The sequence below is a fragment of the Protopterus annectens genome, chromosome 8.part0, assembly GCF_019279795.1.
Source record: "Protopterus annectens isolate FY-2018-M chromosome 8.part0, PAN1.0, whole genome shotgun sequence".
NCBI classification, from domain to species: Eukaryota; Metazoa; Chordata; order Ceratodontiformes; family Protopteridae; genus Protopterus; species Protopterus annectens.
Window position 1 is genome coordinate 902,128,280 of NC_056741.1, and position 19,807 is coordinate 902,148,086.

A 19,807-nucleotide genomic window follows, 5' to 3' on the forward strand; every position below is an offset into this window, starting at 1 on the left:
TTGTACTTGAGTGGACTACTCAAAATTAGCTGTTACATGTATGGAAATGTTCAAATAAATTGATTTTTAATGTGCTTTCTGCACCTGGTGCTCACTCTTTTTTCTTCATATTCCTTTAGCTTACTTCGGAAGTTTTATTTCGAGCATGACAAGTTTAGAATTTTGCACGCTTGTTTTGCTTGTGGTTTTTATTTCAAGGTCATCCATTTTTACTAATGGAGTGTGTGAGAACTGCTCGATGTGGGGGGCAGGCATGCTTTCCTAATCCAGAACAGTATATATGTGGCATGTGACAACAAGAGGTATGCACTGTATGCTTGATGAGAGAGATCCTCACAGAAAACAGATTTTATTTACCCACTTCTTGGAACATCTCTGAGATTTGCTGAGAATATAGGGAAGGTGATGCATTATGCCGTTAAGATGTTTGGGTTGCAGGGCTTTTGTAGGGAATTTTCTTGCTTTCATATTTAGTAGTGTAGTTAGATATGAATTCAAATAAGTGTTCATGTCTCCCTTTGAAGTGTTGGATGTATTTCTGTAATGAGATGCATGACTGATAGAGTTGTGTATAAAGTTTTAGTTACAATCTTGTGATATGAATTCAAAGTGCCCATATTTCTGTACTGAGTGTTACAGATGCATTTTTGTAATGAGATGCATGACTGACATAGCTGTGTATAAACTTTTAGTTAAAATCTGATGATGGAGAAAACAGTTAACACACCAATATTCATTCATTTATTTATTTAATATACATATTACAGCGTTGTGAGCACTGCCAGAAGCCTGGTGCAACTGTTGGATGTTGCCTTTCTACTTGCCAAGCTAATTTCCACTTCATGTGTGCCAGAGCTCAGGACTGTGTATTTGAAGAAGACAAGAAAGTCTACTGCCAAAAGCACAAGCAACTTATTGAAGGCAAAGTAAGCTGATTTTAGTACAAGTGTGTACTTATATATTGTGACATAAGCACATCATTACTGTTGTTTCCATCAGAGATGGAACATTTTCTTCTGCAGTTCCCATGTGTGTACTCTCAGACCAGTCTTAATTCATCTGAGTCTGGGTGGCATGGTAGTATGAGTACTACAGCAAAGTAGGGAGTCGTACCATTATGCAAATACTTCCTTCATGGAAATCTGCAAATTCATGTCTTTCTCTTGGTGTTCATGTCCAGAGCAGTTAAATATTCACTGACTTCCCTTATCCATGCATCTGATATTGCATTTCCTCCTCCGTTAGGGCTATTTTAGTATTTTCTTTTCTAAATCCCTTTATTCTAAGTGTAATTCTCATAATCATTAGCTTCTGTGCTCTAGGAAGTGGATGCCATTCCTCCTGCCTTGTCATGATATGCTATTGGTACCATACAGTCTTGTGTTAGAATGTAGTACATTTAAAGGGAGTTGGCAGTTGCTTGGCCTGTGTGCCATGGAAAGACTTTTTATCAAAGTTTTTCTGTTCTGTAGGGTGCATGTCATGACTACATGTATGCTTTCCAGTGTTAAATATATTGCATGGTGTCTCAGTTGCTTAACTTTGGCACTAGCCACAGTATATTTCTGATGCATTATTTTTGGAACTTTCGAATCTATTTTCTGCAGCTTGCAAATTCTTTATGGGTGTGTCTGTAGTATCACATTCATATTCAGACTCAGACAGTCATGTTTTTTATTGTTTTTTGATGTCAGAAATTGTGATTCCATTTTTGTTTTTGCAATCCTGTATTAACATTAAAACTGCTAACGTTCCAATGAGTTAAGTGAGAATGTCTCTCTTCCAAATAGTAATCCTTTTCCACTTTTGCTTGAATGACCACTGAGCCACCAGTCCTTTAATTGTATATCTTGAGTTACTGGCTGAGTATTTCGCCATTACAACCACTCTCATTCCTGAAATTGCAAGGAAACATTTTGGAGACATAGAAAATATAGATTCCAAACTTTCACTTCATTGAACTTACTGAAATGTCAGAAAAATGAACAGTGTACAGTATTTATTGGGCTTAAGAGGGAGCAGTTAAGGTGATGTTAAGTGGTATTGGAGGTCATGAAGAGGCAGTTTTTCTAACTGAATGGAGTCACCACTAGGAAGAAGAATATCCAGAGGGGGTATTATTATTGAGGCAGATCTTCTGAAGTTTGCGCTCTTGCCAGTATCGCAACAGTGAGAACATTTAAATCCCTAACTCCATCCCTTTATTGAGTGCTGCCACCAGTCAGTGGATTAGTGAGCTTGGAAGCCAGTCACCAGGACACCCACTGCAGTGCCACCCTTTAACTGAGGCCTGCTTTGCCATGCCTGTCTGCTTCTGCCAGACCATTAAGTACCCGAGCTGCAAATCTTACTCTGGCCCTCTGGGTTTTATTACTTTATGCCACAGTCTTGGCAAGCTGTTAAGGTTTTTTAAATTTTTAACCTTCAAGGTAAGGAGAGAAACAAGGTATCTGTCCTGTGAGAGAAATTTTAGGCTTATTTTGTACCAAAGAAGAATCTTCCTTATGTAAGGCATTAATTTTTATTTGTAATGAAAGTAATTTTCATTTGTAAAATGTTCATACTTTCATATGCAAGGCATTTAATTATTTTACTTTTTATTTTTGGCTCAAAAGAAGTTTCAGCCTTATAATTGTCCAGCAAAGTATCATCTTTATGTAAGATCTTTATTTCATTAAAATCCGTTTGAATTCATGAGTATGTTGATGTGACTGAACTAAAATATATAGTGGAGGACTGGATTTGGTGACTTGCACAGTACACTTCAGGGAAAGAATTGTGTGCCATATCAAAATGATCAAGTCTAGGGGATACTGTTGATGAAGGCGAGAGCTTCCAACAATTCAACTTAAAAATAAAGCACGATTTAGGAAATGGAAGTATTTAAACCAAAAACTTTTAACCAAAATGAGATCAAAACAAAGCACTGATTTAAAAGAAATATAAATAAAAAGGAATTCCCTAGATACTGTGTTGTATTGAAATTGGCACGTGTAGTAAATGAGCAGTCAAGCTGTGCACCAAGTGCATGTAGTGTGGCTTATGAAAAGGCAAGTTGTCGAGCCATTGATTGTGTTGGTAAGCTATGCAGAGGTTGTATTGCTTTGCAAAGATGTGTAAAGGTTGAACTGTATTGCAGCAGAATCTGCATGTGCTACAGCAAAGACACACAAAACTAAAATGTTTGCTGGTACTGTTGAGTTGCGTCCTTTGACTGCAGTATTAATTGTATACTGGCAAAAATTATTTCAGGACAGAGAAAGTTTGTAATTAGATGCCAGAATATTTGACTGGTGGTGGTACAGAAAGCAATGTGTTTAAATATCTCCTGAGCACAGTGGCATATTCTTCTGAGCAAAATCTTAAGTCTATGGGTTAGCTTTTGCTTAACTGTAAGTACAAGTGTAGAAAATACAAGTTGATATTCCAGATAGTGTCCTTTTGTAAGACCTTTATTAAATTGAGTTACGACATACAGACATCATTAACATAAAGCAGACCATAGTAATGTTTTAAGTTAAATATGTTCTACATTAATATGTTGTTTTTTAACTATCAGCAGTCCAACATTACATAAATTGCTGAATTCCCACCTTCCTTTAAACCTAACTCCTCCTCCTCCTAAAAAATGCTCTCCACAATTTGCATTTATTTCTGTGTAATTTGCACCTTCCCTTTTTAAAAGATCCCATTTCCATTCTTTTTTCCGTCACAGTATTCAGTACTTAAAAATACAGTTGGTTTAGATTTTGATTTCCATTTTCTCGTAATTGCATTTTTGACAGCCATCGGAGATTACCTTAAGGTCTTACTTTGTTTAGGCAGTTAAGATCCTGTGTTCCAGCTCAAAAGAATCCTTTCTTTAGTTGCACCCATTTGCTCACCCAATGTTTCTGACAGAGTACTCTGTAGGGAATTCTTAATGTCTGCCAACTCTTTACATGCACTCGAGCATATGTTCCCATTTACCTCTTTCTTCCCCATCACACCTCCAACATCTGCTGTCTTTCTGAGGAAAAATTACATGGAGTCTGCTTGGGGTATAAAAATACCTATGCAAACACTTCCAAGCAAAACTCCTAAACCTTCTAGACTTTGTTGCATAATTGGAAGCCACACATCGTTCTCTTTTAAATTGTATCCAGTTTCTCTTCCAGATCTTTTCTAAGCTCTTTGAATGGATTCTTAGTCATTGTGCAGTATTTTGTCATCTACCAATTATCCCTTTTTAAACAGCAGTTTGTTCTAGATTAAACTAAAACTGTACCAGAATGGGTCTATTTTTTTCTTATTGAAAGCTCATGCTTTCGAAAAGAAAAAAATATGACTCCATTTACGGAAAAGTACACTTAAACAAAAGTCCACTTACGATGTTACCGATTCACCGAACCGGTAATATTAAAGCAAAATAACACTGCAGTACCTAAGCACACTACAGTGGGGATAAGGGAATATATGTGTTTCTGCCCTGTAGTGCGATCTCTTAAGTTAGTATATATAAAGTAATGGGGGTGCAGAGGGGCTTGCCCACCTGCAAAAATGCCTTTGTAGTGTTTTTATATTACTGGTTCGGTGAACCGGTAGTCACGAAAGTGCACTTTCATTTAAGTGTACTTTCGTGTAAATGGAGTTGTACTTTTTCTTTTAGAAAGCATGACTTTTCGATAAGAAAATGTAGACCCACCAAACCTGGTATTTACCTTAGGATTCCCCTAACCCGATGTCCTTCAAGGATGCATCTGCAGTCATAACATATGGGTTGTCCTGCCTCAGGCAGCTCTTCGGTCGGCCGGATTCCAAAGTCTGGGTCTGGCCTCGGCTGATGTCGCACTTTCCCCGACGTCAGAGCGTCTGGGGTATAAAAGCATCAGCCGACGCCATTTTCCTCAGTCTTTCTTGCCGCGCGGTGCCCGAAGCAGAAGCTGTTCGCAAGTGCCGGTCGATCAGATCCAGAGATTTCGGCTACCGAAGACTTCGAAAAAAGCTAAGTACCCCGTTGGGGACTCTTTTCTTGCCTCAGCCGATGTCAGACAAAGTAAATAATTGTTTAACTTGTGGGAAACAAATACCTCTTAAGGATTTCCATTCTTACTGCCTTCCTTGCTTAGGCCCAGACCACGACGTATCGGCCTGTTTAGCCTGTGCCTCCTTCAACCGACGAACTCTTAGACGTCGGTCGGAATTTGCAGAGGAATTTTTTGGAGCCGATTTTGCTTATAAAATGCCGTCGGAGACTCTGACTTCGCATATGGTCAAAAAACGCAAGGAAAAGGACAGACATTCGCGGCCCGCGGTTTCGGCTGAAACCACAGCTAGGCCTACCCCGAGTGTCTCGGTTTTGGCCGAAACCGAGTCCTCGGCGATTCCTTCTTCCGAAACCATACTTCCGACCGCCGAGGCCCGAGAGGCCTCGGCTGAGTCGGCTTCAGAACTACCTACCGAAGCTAGTGTTCAGGATTTGTCCGACACCATACCTTTGGACATTTCTACCCCTGCACGTGGGGCTGCTAGGCCCCCAGCTTCTGTGTCCATTAAGGCCTTCTCTATGGCTAAAGCTGCCAAACTTTCAAAAGCTTTGCCTGCCAAATCTACACCCCAGAGGCCTTCCTCTAGTTCACAGATCCTCAGCCTGGCTGAGGATCTTATTTCCTTAATTAGGGGTTCACAACCTCACCCAGACAGGGCCTCTCAACCTCCTCCAGACAAAAGGCCCAGGACTGACCCCTCTGAACCCCACTCCTCAGATGATTCCACGGATGGATCTGAGTTGTCAGACCACCAGGAAGGGGCTTACTCGCCTTATTGAGGATTCAGATGCAGAGGAATCTATCCCTTCGGCCTCCCCTCCTGAAGAGTTTTCCTTTGGGGCGTCTTTACACTCCATGAGAGAACACTTTCAGTGGCAAGGTCAGGATTTCTCTGATTCTAGAAAAAGATTACGGACCTTTTTGCATTTGCCTCAGCATAGGCCCTTAGCTATACCTCCGGTTCTAAATGTAATTGATGATGTGTACAGTGATGTCAGTACAGCCCCTGATACTCTTCCTCCGGCCCTTGCCAAACCTGACAGATATTACAGGGTCCCGGATTCTCATTTCCATCTGTATAAAGCCCATTCTGCAGACCCAGAAACTATTTCTCAGGGCCCCAAAGGGATTGCAGCCGCTACTGCCAAAAATCCCCTACCCTCTGATAGAGAGTCTAGAGCTTTAGAGAGATGGGGTAAGAAGGTGTATACATCTGCAACTCTTTCTGTCAGGGCATTAAACTGTCAATTCCATATGATACAGTACCAAGAGTATTTGTTAGATGAACTGAATAAGAAACTTTCTTCTCCTGAACCCCCAGACCGTAAATCCCTTCAGGATTTGGTACATAACTCACAACAGGTTAGTAATCATTTCTTAAAATGTGGCTATGATGCAGTGGAGGCTTCATTTAGATCAGCTATGACTGGGGCAGTTATTCGTAGGCATGCCTGGCTGAAGGAGCAATCTTTGCCAGACCATGTCAAAGTTAAACTCCTCGATGCTCCAATGGAGAAACAAAATTTATTTGGCTCCCCTGCTCAGGAGATTCTAAAAAAGGTTGAAGAAAAAGCAAAATCTGTGCAAACAGTTAAAGATTTCCTGCAAGTTCAACCACCGAGATTCAGCAGAAACTGGCCTACAAAGAATTGGTCCTTTCCAGACTCGGACAGAGCCCAGAGAGGCAGGAACAGGTGCTCTAGAGGCAGAGGTCAATCGAAGGGCTCCTACAGAGGCAGTCAGTGGCAGCCTGCCAACCAGAGGAGAAGTGCAACAACTACAACAACAACCACTACTACAGGACAAACTCAATGACTTGACTCTGATTCCGCCTACCAGGGATCAACTGGAAGCACCCTTGGGCGGAAAGCTGGCTTTATTCTCAAAAAACTGGCATTATATTGCAAAGGATACATGGGCATTGCAAATAATAGACAAAGGATACAGGTTTCACCTCCACACTTTGCCAAAAAGAAGCGGAATGCCAATCCTTCTACCAAATCAGAAGGCAGAGGCTTTAAAACAAATCAGCAATTTACTTCAGATGAGAGATATAGAAAAGGTACCATGTTCAGAACAAGGCCAAGGATTTTACTCCAGACTATTCCTTGTACCAAGAAAAGAAAATCAATGGAGGCCTATTCTCGACCTGTCCGCGCTCAACACTTATCTCATTGTGCCAAAATTCAAAATGCTGACCCTACAGCAACTTCTTCCCATGTTGGGCAAAGAGTCTTGGCTGGTGACTCTAGATCTCAAGGAGGCATACCTGCACATCCCTATCCGACCAAGTTGCAGAAGACACCTCAGATTTCTTGCAGGATATATAGGCAACAAAACACGTACAGTCTCAGGCACAAAAACGGCAGCAGCAGTTGTAAAAACCAAAATCTTTTATTTAATGAAACTGTGGATGAGCGCTTTCGCGTATTGCTACGCTTCTTCAGATCAAAGACTAAAAACAAACCATCTTATTTTAAACACATTCTAATCATTCAATTAATTCAAACTCTCCAATGACCAAGATGGGGAGTGGATCATTAGTTAATTGAGACACATCTTTAGATTCTCCTTAGACTGCCTGCATCTCAGAACTTGCCATATAAAATGACAGCAATCAAATTAGCCAAAAAAGTAAATATATAGCAAAGGCATCCTATGACAATACAAACACTGATAAAGTATTTAAATATACAGCAAATAAAAACTCCTCTTGTAAACCTGGTTAAGCTCATATATAAAAATATATAAAAAATATATGAATGAAGTTGCAAAAACAATATATCACCCAGGGGCATAAAACCTATTTAAAAATATATATATATAGATATAAAAAAAAAAAAATTCTTGCAGGATCAGAGCATTATCAATTCTCAGCATTGCCCTTTGGCTTATCTACTGCGCCCAGAGTATTCACGAAATGCCTGGCATCAGTAGTTGCACATTGCAGACTACAGGGAATTCAAATTTATCCATACCTGGACGACTACCTAATACAAGCGGACAACAAGAAGAAACTGTTAAAGGACTTGTCCTATGCCATACACCTGTTACAGGCCTTGGGATACACAGTCAAAATCCAAAAGTCAAGACTAGTACCATCCCAAAGGATCACCTTCTTGGGTGCAGATCTGGACACAAACACCCAAATGGCCTTTCTCACAGAAGAAAAGCAAAAACAGCTTCCAGATTACTTCATGATTTTGACAAGAGAAACTCAGCTTACTGCAAGGAAAATCCTGCAGGCCCTGGGTTACATGGAATCCTGCATAATTCTAATCCCACATGCCAGACTACGCTACTACTTGGACAGAACAAAAACTAGCAGAAAAACTGACCAACTTTTTGTAGCATATGCAACTGGGGTGCAAGGAAGAGCAATTTCCAAGCAGACAATTTCAAAATGGATAGGAAATTGCATTCGCTTTTGCTACTCCTTTCATGGAAAGACAGTTCCTGAAAATATCAGGCCTCACTCCACAAGGGCCACGGCCACCACTACAGCCTTCCTATGGGGGGTGGCTACCAAGGACATTTTAGAAGCTGCTACTTGGACCTCCGTGCATACATTTGCCAAGCATTACAATCTATCTTTATACTCTAGATCCAGAGCAAGGTTTGCAACTGCAGTCCTGCAGGGGATCTTAACTACACCATCCTTTTCTTAGTACCTCCACCCCCAGATTGGCTATGGTATTCTACCCATATGTTATGACTGCAGATGCATCCTTGAAGGACATAGTACAGTTTTGTACCTACCATAAATGTAGATGTCCGATAGGTATGCATCTGCAGTCAGGATTACCCTCCCTCCTTCCCCTCTTTGGTATTCCTAGGGTGCTTGCCCCTCTTTTAGCTAGCTGGGGGAATCTATTATGGTGTATTTGTTTGTTTATTCATGTATATAATTTGCAAATGTTTTTCAGCATTTATCCAAATTTAGCCTTCCTAGAGGGCACCTGGCATCTGGGGCAAGAAAAACTGAGGAAAATGGCGTTGGCTGATGCTTTTATACCCCAGACGCTCTGACGTCAGGGAAAGTGCGACATCAGCCGAGGCCAGACCCAGACTTTGGAATCCGGCCGACCGAAGGGCTGCCTGAGGCAGGACAAACCCATATGTTATGACTGCAGATGCATACCTATCGGACATCTACATTTATGGTAGGTACAAAACTGTACTTTCTCTTTGCCTATACTCTTGATATCACACCCTGGTAGGGGCAGTCTATAGCCTACAGTCCATATGTCTTCTTGGCTGTGTCCCATTCTTTTACCTTTGCGTGTCTAGTTATTTGCTCCCAGTACATTTGAATGGGAAGAGGCCAGGAATTTATTTGGACTGCAGGTTAGAGATTGCTTTCTCGATCAAGGATTGATATGTGAGTATAGGCAAAGATAAAGAAATTGGAGGCTCCTAAATGAAAGACCAGGACTGGTAGAGTTTCTAATAGAATCTAGAACAGAAGCTGCCATTAAAATATGAATAATTAGTAAAGCATATAAAATATTGCATGATAATTATAAGAATCAGTAGAGGAGCTTAGAAAGGTTTGGTAAGAGAGACTGGATGAGCAATTCACAGAGTGTCAATGGGGGATGTATGTATCTCTCACAAATATGCAACAAATTTTAGAATATTTAGATCTTTGTAAGTGTTTACATAAATAACTTTTATACCCCAAGTAGACTCCAAAGAATTTTTCCTCCGGTGGATAGCAAATGTTGGAGGTATGACAGCCAAGAAAGAGGTAGCTGGGAACATATTTTTTGGGAGTGTAATGAGCTGGCAGACTTTAGGGATTATCTGCAGACCGCTCTGTCGGAGATGCTAGGTGAACAGATTGGACTGACTGAGGAGATGATTTTTTTGAGTTATGATACAGAATTGGAATTGTCTAGACATAATAAAGCCTTGCTGAGTCTAATTATGACGGCTGCTAAAAAAGCAATTACTAAAAAATGGAAATCAAAGTCTAGACCAACTTTGCTCAAAGCAGTGAATATAGTAACAAAGAGAAAAACAACTGGAATTGGGATCTTTACAAAAGGAAGGAGCAAATAACATTGGACAAAATGGGAATTGGGGGAACAATATATGCAGAGCAGGAACGAGGTTTGAGACAGAATTTGAATGATTCATATAATACTTAACTGACAATGACTGGATGGTTTATAAGTGATGTATAATGTTTGCAACTACAGTTGTTTCAATGGTGCCTGTGATGTAAACTGTTTGCAACTAAAGTGGTGGTATTTTGTATGTTTTTCATTTATAATTTGTAACTTGTACGATCGCCTTTGTCGTATGTGCTAATTTAATAGATGTTTGGAGGGGAAAAAAAGATAACACCTGCAGGAGTACCCAGTGTCCTTAGTATGGATCACTGCTGTCATAGAATTTCTGGTAAATGGACTTGAGCTGCCTGGATGTGTGCCTGAAGCTAAACTTCCAGACCTTTGCGGGCTTCATGGTTCAGGCTAACTCTTTTTCAAAAGTGAGGATGCATGCTGACATTCCAGGAAAGAGAGAGGCAGTCAGAAGCTCCATCTTCAGTTCTGTTGTGTCACAGGCGTATGCACATTCTGGCATGAAAGTTAAAAGTTGCTTGCTTCTGCTCCCCCCCCCCCCCCCCCAAAAAAAAAAAAAAAAAAAAAAAACTAAATGCCTACTAATGAACTTATGCTTCTAAGCTTCAGTTGTACTAGTTGGTATGCATGCTTTTGCTGATGAAGATTTGCAGGGAACATGTATTTCTTTCTTGCATAATGTCATGTCTGGGCCTGAAGAACCTTTGGGAAGCATTAGATCTCATATAAGGATATGTATTAAAAGTGCTTCTATTTAGGGGGATTAAAACCCGAAGTAGGAGGAGATCACTCTTCACTTCTGCTCAACTCAGAAAAAACTGGTGGCTATCATTCAGACAACTAAGTAATTGTCCTTGTGTTCCTTCATGAAGGTGCACTGAAAAGAGCATTACTGCAAAGCTGTCATTGAGAGAGGACTCTGGAAAAGTGGAATGACAGTCTTGTAGCCCCCATGCCCAAGGAGGCTAGTTCAAGTAAGGCAGATGTTCTACGTGTTTCACTGTTGCAGTCATCACGTTTGGGTTATCTGTTTGCAGTAGCCCTCAGTCAGCCTGATTAACAAAGTCTTGGGTCCTGCGTCAGTTGCTGTCTCTTCTTCCATGACGTCAGGTTGTCAGGGGTATAAAACATGTAGCCGACGCCATTACATCAGTCCTTCTTGCTGTGCAGTGCCTGAAGCAGTTCGCAAGTGCAGGTCGGCCGACTCCTGAAATTTTCGTTTTCGAGTTTCAGAACCGAAGTCTTCAACTAAAAGCTAAGTACCCCGTTGGGGAAACTTTTTCTTGCTCTAAACCGATGTCAGTAAAAGTAAATAATTGCATTTCTTGTGGAAAGCAAATACTTCATAAAGATTTTCATTTGTACTGTATTCCTTGCCTAGGCCCTGACCACGACGTACCTCACTGTCTGTTTTGTGCCTTATTCAAACCTCGAATTATTAGTCGTCTATATATTTTCGCTTCTAAATATTTTGGTGCTCAGTTCAGTTATCCTGATATGTCTTCGGTAAGCCATCTGACTACTGACATTCTGAAAAAACGCAAAGATAAAGACAGGGACAGGCCGCCTAGGTCTAAAGCTGCCGGCGACACTTCTCCTAAGCCAAGTCGCCAGTTCGCCGGTACTCAGTGAGGCGCTTTTGCAGCCCCCTTATACCTGCTACTTCAGATTTGCAGGCCTCTACTGAGACCAATTCGGAGTCCGGTATGCCGCGAGGTACTTAAACTGTGGAACCTGCGGATGTCTCTACCCTGGATGGGTCCAGAGCCGCTGTGCAGGCACTGGCTTCTGAGGGTGTATTCAGGCCTACTGACTAACATATTAAACCAACGCCATCTTCTTTAAAGGTTAAATCTCAAACTATGCCTAGAAAACTGATGTCCAGACTGCATGATCAGGCCTCTATGCATAAACACAAATGATAAGAATGGCTGAAGACCTTATTACTTTAAGGGAAGCCAACCTTCCCCCTCTAAGAGACCTAGGACTGAGTTTGCTTATGATACTTCTGACCAGGATTCTGAAATTTCTGTTATCTCTGATAACCAGGATTTACCCTTATCTACCTTTGAGGATTCTGATGCTGAGGACTTAATTCCCTCTGCTTCCCCTTCAGAGGATTTCTCTTTTGGTGAAACCTTGCATACTCTCGGGGAGCATTTTCGTTGGGAAAGTCAGGATTTCCCTGCTTCTAAAAAGAGGCTTAGGGATTTCTTACTCCTGCCCAGCACAGGCCTTTAGCTTACCTCCTGTACTAGACATTGTGGATGATGCTTTTTCAGAGTCCAGCTTGGCCCCTGACTCTCTACCTCCAGCTCCTAGAAAACCTGATAGGTATTACAGGGTTCCTGACTCTCAAGTTCCTTTTCAAAAATCCCACTGCGGATCCTGAGACCATTTCACAGGGACCCAAGGGCATTAAAGCTACTACTGCCAAAAATCCTACCACCTCTGATAGAGACTCCTAGGGCGCTGGATAGATGGGGTAAGAAGGTATACACTTCTGCAACTTTGGCCATTAGGGCCTTCAACTGCCAGTTTCATATGTTAAAGTATCAGAAGCATATTATTGGATTGCTTAAACAGAAAATGATGTTTCCTGATTGTGCTGAAAATAAGGATTAACAGGATTTAATGCATTCTGCTGAACAAGTTGGAAAACATACTTTGCAATGTGGTTTTGATTCACTAGAGGCATCTTGCAGGGCTGCTGTAACTGGGTCTGTACTTAGAAGGCATGCTTGGCTTAAGGAGCAATCCTTGCCAGATCATGTTAAAGCTAAATTACTGGATGCTCCCTTAAATCAGGACCGCCTGTTTGGCAACAAGGCAGAATAAGTTCTTAAAAAGATGGAGGGAAAAAAATAAATCTATGCAAACTGTTAAAGATTTTTTACAAGTACAACCTCCAAGATTTAGTAGGCATTGGCCTTCTAAGAATTGGTCCTTTCCTGCCTCTTCCAGATCTTCAGTCCAAACCCAGATCCAGCAGAGCACCCAGGCTTCAGTCCCAGGGTATGCACAGGACTAAGCAGTGGGGGAGCCTCCATTTCCAAATCTGGGAGTAATAAAACTCCCCCCTATGGTAAACTGTCTCAGTGACTTCTTTTTAAAACTTCCAAGCACTTTTCAACTGACTGTCCCTTCAGTGGGGAAAGATTGCTATGCATGCAAAGAACTGAGAACTCATTACCCAGGACAAATGGGTTTTAAATGGAGTGTCCCAAGGATACAGATTTCACTTTCACACGTTACCAACCCCAAACGGTTGGCCAGATCTACCCCCAAATCAGTGGGCAGAGGCCCAAAAGCAAGTACTCTCTCTCTTAAGCATAGGGGCTATTCAGTTAGTACCAGAAGAGGAAAAGGGACAAGGTTTCTACTCGAGACTTTTCCTGGTACCCAGAAAAGATGGTTCATGGCGTCCTATCCTATCGTGGACCTGTCTACTCTAAACACCTTTTTGGTGATTCCAAAATTCAAGATGCTGACTCTTCCAGTTGCTTCCTATGCTAGGGAAAGATGCCTGGTTGGCAACACTAGATTTAAAAGAAGCTTACCTGCACATCCCAATCAAGGAATCTTGCAGAAGATACCTACGCTTCAAAGCAGGCTACATGCACTATTAGTTGTCTGCACTGCCCTTTGGCTTATCTACTGCGCCCAGGGTATTCACAAAGTGCCTATCTCCAGTCATTGCATTTTGCAGGCAAAGAAATATTAAAATATATCTATACCTGGATGATTGTCTAATTCAGGCAGAAAGCCAGGACATACTTTTGAATCATCTGGCCTTTGTACAAAGGGTGCTAACTTGTCTGGGGTACACCATAAACTAAAAGAAATCACACCTGGTACCCTGTCAACAAGTTATATTCCCGGGAGCAAGCTTGAATACAACTTCCCAGATGGCTTTCCTCGCGCCAGAGAAACAAATTCATTTGACAACCTATTTCAAACAAGTGTCCACAAAGACCCTGCTATCTGCAATGCAAGCCTTGGGGTTCATGGCCTCCTGCATTCTTCTAATTCCATATGCAAGATTGCATATGAGGAAACTACAATGGTATGTAAAAAGCCTATGCTGTCAACATTCTCAGGATCTAGAAGCAATGATTCCTATCATACTTTGCCTACGCCTAGAGTTCCTTTGGTGAGCAGAGGCCTGCCACCAAAACAAGGGACTACCATTCACACTACCCCCTGCCGCTCAAACCCTAAACCGACGCATCAGACTATGCATGGGGGGGTGCACCTATCAGAGGGTCAAAGAAGTGCATTCAGAGCAAATGGAACCCAAGTCAAATGCACCTGCATATCAATCAAAAAGAAATGTTAGCTGTACAGAATGCTCTGACAGCCTTCAAGGACGACATTCTTCCTGGACAATTAATGGTAAAGAACGGACATCACTGTTATGTGGTACATAAGCAGGGAGGTACACATTCTTACCCCCTCTGCAGACTAGCCATGGCATTGTGGAACACAGCCTTGAGCTACCAAGTGCATCTACAAGCTCAATTCCTGCCAGGAAAACTAAGTACACTGGCAGACGGACTAAGCAGAAACTTCATGGACCCACATGAGTGGAAATTGGAACCAAGGATTTTCAACATGCTGATAAGCAAATGGGGGGGAGCCCAGATATAGACCTGTTTGCCTCCCGCCAGAACTATCAATTGGAAAAATTTTGCACAGGGACTCCCCACAAACCAACTTGGAAAGTGGATGCTCTGTCCTTCATCTGGAAAAACCTATCAGTTTATGCCTTTCCTCCTCTGCTTTCCAAAGTACTACTAAAGATCAAACAGGACAAACCAAGGACGATTTTGATTGCACCAGACTGGCCACGCCAACACTGGTACCCTCTCTTGCACAGTGTGTCACTGTTGGCCCCATGGCACCTGCCTCAGACTCCTTCCCTGTTGTCTCAGCAGGAGAACCAGATTCTGCACCCTCAGCTTCAAACACTGAACGTAGCAGCCTGGCTATATACCTAATCTGTCTGTTACCATCCCTCAGTAAACCAGTGTTGGATATCATTTTAGAGGCAAGGAGGCCTAGTACTAGAAAATCTTTTGCTGAAAAATGGAAAAGATTCTGTGCCTGGAACCAATCTCAAGGGATGAGCACAGCAGCGCCCAGTTTACCTCAGATTTTACCATACTTAACTGAGATGCTTCACAAGGGCCTGACTTTTTCCTCCTCCAGAATTCACGCCTCAGCCATTTCAGCTCATTATAACACAGAACCTCCCCTCTTCTCTCATCCACTGCTCAGGCAGTTCCTTAGAGGGGCCAAAAATTTAAGACCACCCAGGAGAGCTCCAACTCCAGCCTGGGACCTTAACTTTGTCTTGGAGAAACTCACTCTTCCTCCTTTCGACCCAGCTGCTACTGCAGATTTAAAATTTCTTTCTTGGAAAACAGCTTTCCTTTTAGTAATCACTTCAGCAAGAAGGGTATCTGAATTAAAGGCCCTTATGGCAGTGGAGCCTTTCATCATCTTTCATGCGGACAAGGTGTCCCTCAGAGCCAATCCCTCCTTCATGCCAAAGGTGGTGTCCAGTGTGGCCCTTAATCAGTCCATTCATTTGCCAACCTTCTTTCCTAATCTGCAGAACAAAGGAGAACGGATACTGCACTCATTAGATGTGCACAGACAACTTAGATTCTACTTGGACAGGACTAAACCTCATAGGAAATCTGAACACCTGCTGGTGGCATTTGCTGCAGGGACAGAGGGGAAGGCTATTTCAAAGCAAACCATTTCTAAATGGATAGGCCATTGCATTAATTTCTGCTATAAGCATCATGGAAAACCTATCCCACAGGGGATCAGACCCCACTCAACCAGGGCTGCATCTACCTCTACAGCCTTTCTCAGAGGCGTCCCTACCAGGGACATCCTAGAAGCTGCTACCTGGAGTTCTGTACATACTTTCACCAAGCATTACATACTTTCATCAAGCATTACCATTTGCAAATTTTCTGTAAATCCAGAGCTGGCTTTGCCACTGCAGTCTTGCCGGGCCTTATAGCTGGTCCTAATGCTATCTAAATTCCTCCCCCCATCCTTAGCTTTGGGAATCTACCCAAATGTGGTGACTGCAACAGTGAAATGTGAAGAACATTGTACAGTTGTGTACACTTACCATAAATGTAGATGTTCGAGTGTATTCACTGTTGCAGTCCTGGTTACTCTCACTCCAGCCCCCTGACTTCTTTTGGCTATACCTCTACTCTCCTTTACAATGCTTAAAAGCTTTTTGGTGTATTTGTTTTTTTGGCTGGAGGTATAACCTTGTATATTTATATATTTAATTGCTTCCCGGGGGCACCTGACATCTGGGGCAAGAAAAAACTGATGTAATGGCATCGGCTGCATGTTTTATACTCCTGACGTCACAGAAGAGACAGCAACCGACACAGGACCAAAGACTTTGTTAATCAGGCCGACTGAAGGCTACTGCAAGCAGATAACCCAAATGTGATGACTGCAACAGTGAATACACTCTAACATCTACATTTATGGTAAGTGTACACAAACTGTACTTTCGTCAGCCCTAACCTATGAATCTGTCAGATTCTGCCTAGCTGCTTCTGAGGTGTACATGATGGTCTTTACTGGCATGTTCACCCTGGCAATGTACTTGGGACTTTGTACACCCGAATGTGAAGTAATGTTCATTAGATTGTTGCCTTTTGGGCTGGAAGTTGTGGCGGAGTTACACAAAAAAGACCTTTAGATATCATGATTCATCTGCTGCATGAACCAAAGACAGAGGGCAGACATGTGGATCATACCAGGTTGTCAGAAAAGGCCCATAAGACAGAGCATGCTATTCCCTTCTGGACATAGTCTCCCGAGGATAATGTATATGAGCAGTACATGCATCCACCTTGCTAGCTTCACTTTCTACTATGCCGTGCACATTTTTTTCCATGTAGGATTTCAGGAGTCCATGGAGTAGTTTTCTGCTGTGTGGCAGATCTTTTAGCGGGGTGTTTCTTTTCCACATCCAGCTCCCAGCCATCTGAAAAGACTACCTTCTTTTTCCTGGAAGTAATTTTTCTGCTTGGAGGATAGGGATGACCTTGGTGTATGCCTCCAACCTTGGTTATCTTGACAATGAAGAAACTGTTTTGTCATGTTCTCCTCTGCACGATGTTCCTTTAAGAGAACTTAAGTGGGAATCTCTTGTAATGTCCAACAGTAAGAAAAAAATATTTGGACCTTTTTGGTTTTGAGGAGCCAAACCTCATAACAGTTAACCAGTTTACAGTGGAGGATGCTTCTCTTTTGGCTTTTTTATGACTGGACTTCCAACTGTCATCACCCAAAAACCTTTTGGGTTTTAGAGTGCAACATATGTATCGGTGATTGAACAATAATCTGTCTTCATCCTGTTTGTCACTAAAAGGTTTAAGCTGATGTACTCTTTACAGACTTCCTCACAAAAGGAAAAGGAGGCTCTTAGATTCAGGAAAAAGATATCTACCCATGGCATTTTGGCCTTTCAAGGCTGTCACTTGTTCAATGTGTGTGATAAAGCATCAGAAAGCAAATGTAAAGGATCGGATTGTAAAATTACAGATTTCCAGGCTGAACCACACAGCACAGAATGTTGTAAGTAAGTTTGTGATCAAATGTGGGCTACCGCACAATGGTATTTGGCTTCAATGTCAGCAGAGTCATAGTTCATAATTTGTACAGACATACTGTTGTGAAAATAATTTCTGCAGGTTAATGTCAAAAGGGAAGCTACGTAAAGTTTCTCTTGATAAAAATGTTATAACCCTGTGACCCTTTGACTGCAGTCTACAATTTGGTATCCGCATAGCTCAAACTATTAAAGTTCATAAAAAATTAGGCTTCCTTTACAGAAACAAGAAATTTTTAACCAGATCTACAAAAGTTATTGCCTGGACACACCACCTGTTACCCCTACTGTATGCCTCCCCTATACTAAACCTACACAAATCGGACCTTACTAAACTAGACTCATGTTACAGTAAAATAGCCAAATTTGCTACAAACTCCATCTACAAAATGCACCATTGCACAGCCCTTAGACAACTAAACTGGCTAGAACTTCCTCAGCTCCTCCAATAGAAGCAACTAACCTTCACCCATAAAATACTCCATGAACCAGATAAAACCCCAGTCCTTCAAGATCTCATACAAACGTGTACAACACCACTAGAACACTCCGTTCCATTGACAATCCCTTAGTTAAATTCACCAAAGCTAACAATTCAGCTGGAGAATCCATATTCTGTAACATCATTCCTAAAATATGGAATAAGCTACCCACTTCCATCACTTCCATCTGCACTGTAGTACAATTTAAAAAACTTCTATTTACTCACTTAGAAAAGTTCCGGCTTTCCTCTTGCTACCCACCTGAATAACTCTATGTTCTCCACTTTTTATACACACCCTCTGACTTTCTTTAGGTCTACACTTTTACAGTACTATCCTATTATGCCTTCTTCCTTCCCTATAGATACTTACTATATTACCTCAAATCATTTCAAGTCTTCCTCAGAAATATCATACTGTGCTTTCTAATATGTATGCTAGTGTAGTTTGTATAATACCGTATACTCTTTGATGTACAAATTTTGTTAAAATTGCTAAGGTGTCACCTCTTTCGGTTATTTATATTTTGCAGTGTGTAGTTTCGTTGTTGACCTGTACTTTGTAATTTTCTTGTGGTATAATGTTTGTTTTTCATATTGATGGAGCTCTTCTCCCTGGGCCTCTGCTTCCTGGTACACAAATGTTAAATAAATTAGACTTTCAAGAAGTTGAAAGAATAAAGGAGGACAGTGGAAATTGTAAAGCAAATCTTCCAACTAAAACTGCAGTTATGCTTGGAAGCATTGTACATTTTAGGGATGCCAGTCCACAGGCCATCAATTAGGAATAGAAGGGATTTTGAAAAACAAAAATAGGAGGGTAAAAAGAGAAGTTGAAGAGTCCTCCTCTGTATTTCAGTAAGTATCTACAAGCAAGAGTAGCATTGCTAGAACCCACCCCAGCCAAATCCCCATCCCTACATCATTCTATCCCTCTGGTGTCCTTCCTGTCGCATTATTCATTGCAGTATTCATTACAGTAGGGGTTCCCTGCCTAGGACAGCCCGACCTCCGGCCAGTATACCAAAGCCTTGGGTTGCTTTAAGGTGCACCATATGTCACACACACACTCCTCGCATAAAGTAGGCATCTGGGCATAGCATGTTCAGAACTTTTGTCACCAGTCCAGACGCCATCTCTTGATAGTCTGTCTGAATGCCTACACTTTGCTGGGTTCACTGAGCCGTTGCAGATACGTGCCCTGTTGGGGTTCCATTTTTACTTGTCTTTTTATTGCTTGTGGAGTTTCATGTCATCCAAGAAGGGTAAATGCCAGTGTGAGAGACAGATTCCCCAAAAGGACTGCCATGGACAGTGTCTGTTTGCTGTCTGTCAGGCTTTTGTACCTGAAACTTTGCGTAGCAGATTTTCTTCTTTGGTACTGTATCTTGAGAATCAGCGACTTAAACTTCTTGTGAAAGATGAGTATAACAGAACTTCGGACTCACCACGATGAATATTTTAAAATTGATAGACTTTAATTAAGGAACGGTAAGCGCTTTCACGTATTTAAAAATACGCTTCTTCAGACCATGACATCAACATA

General features: G+C 41.7%; 1 protein-coding gene across 1 annotated transcript in view; it reads left to right on the forward strand.

Moving 5' to 3' along the window:
• KMT2B (lysine methyltransferase 2B) overlaps positions 1–19,807 on the forward strand; it is a gene marked incomplete in the record, with an annotated part of 4,527,268 nt that overhangs the window by 2,681,651 nt on the left and 1,825,810 nt on the right. The window contains 1 exon segment of the mRNA XM_044079325.1: positions 768–926. Within this exon segment, the coding sequence (XP_043935260.1) occupies positions 768–926 (159 nt within the window).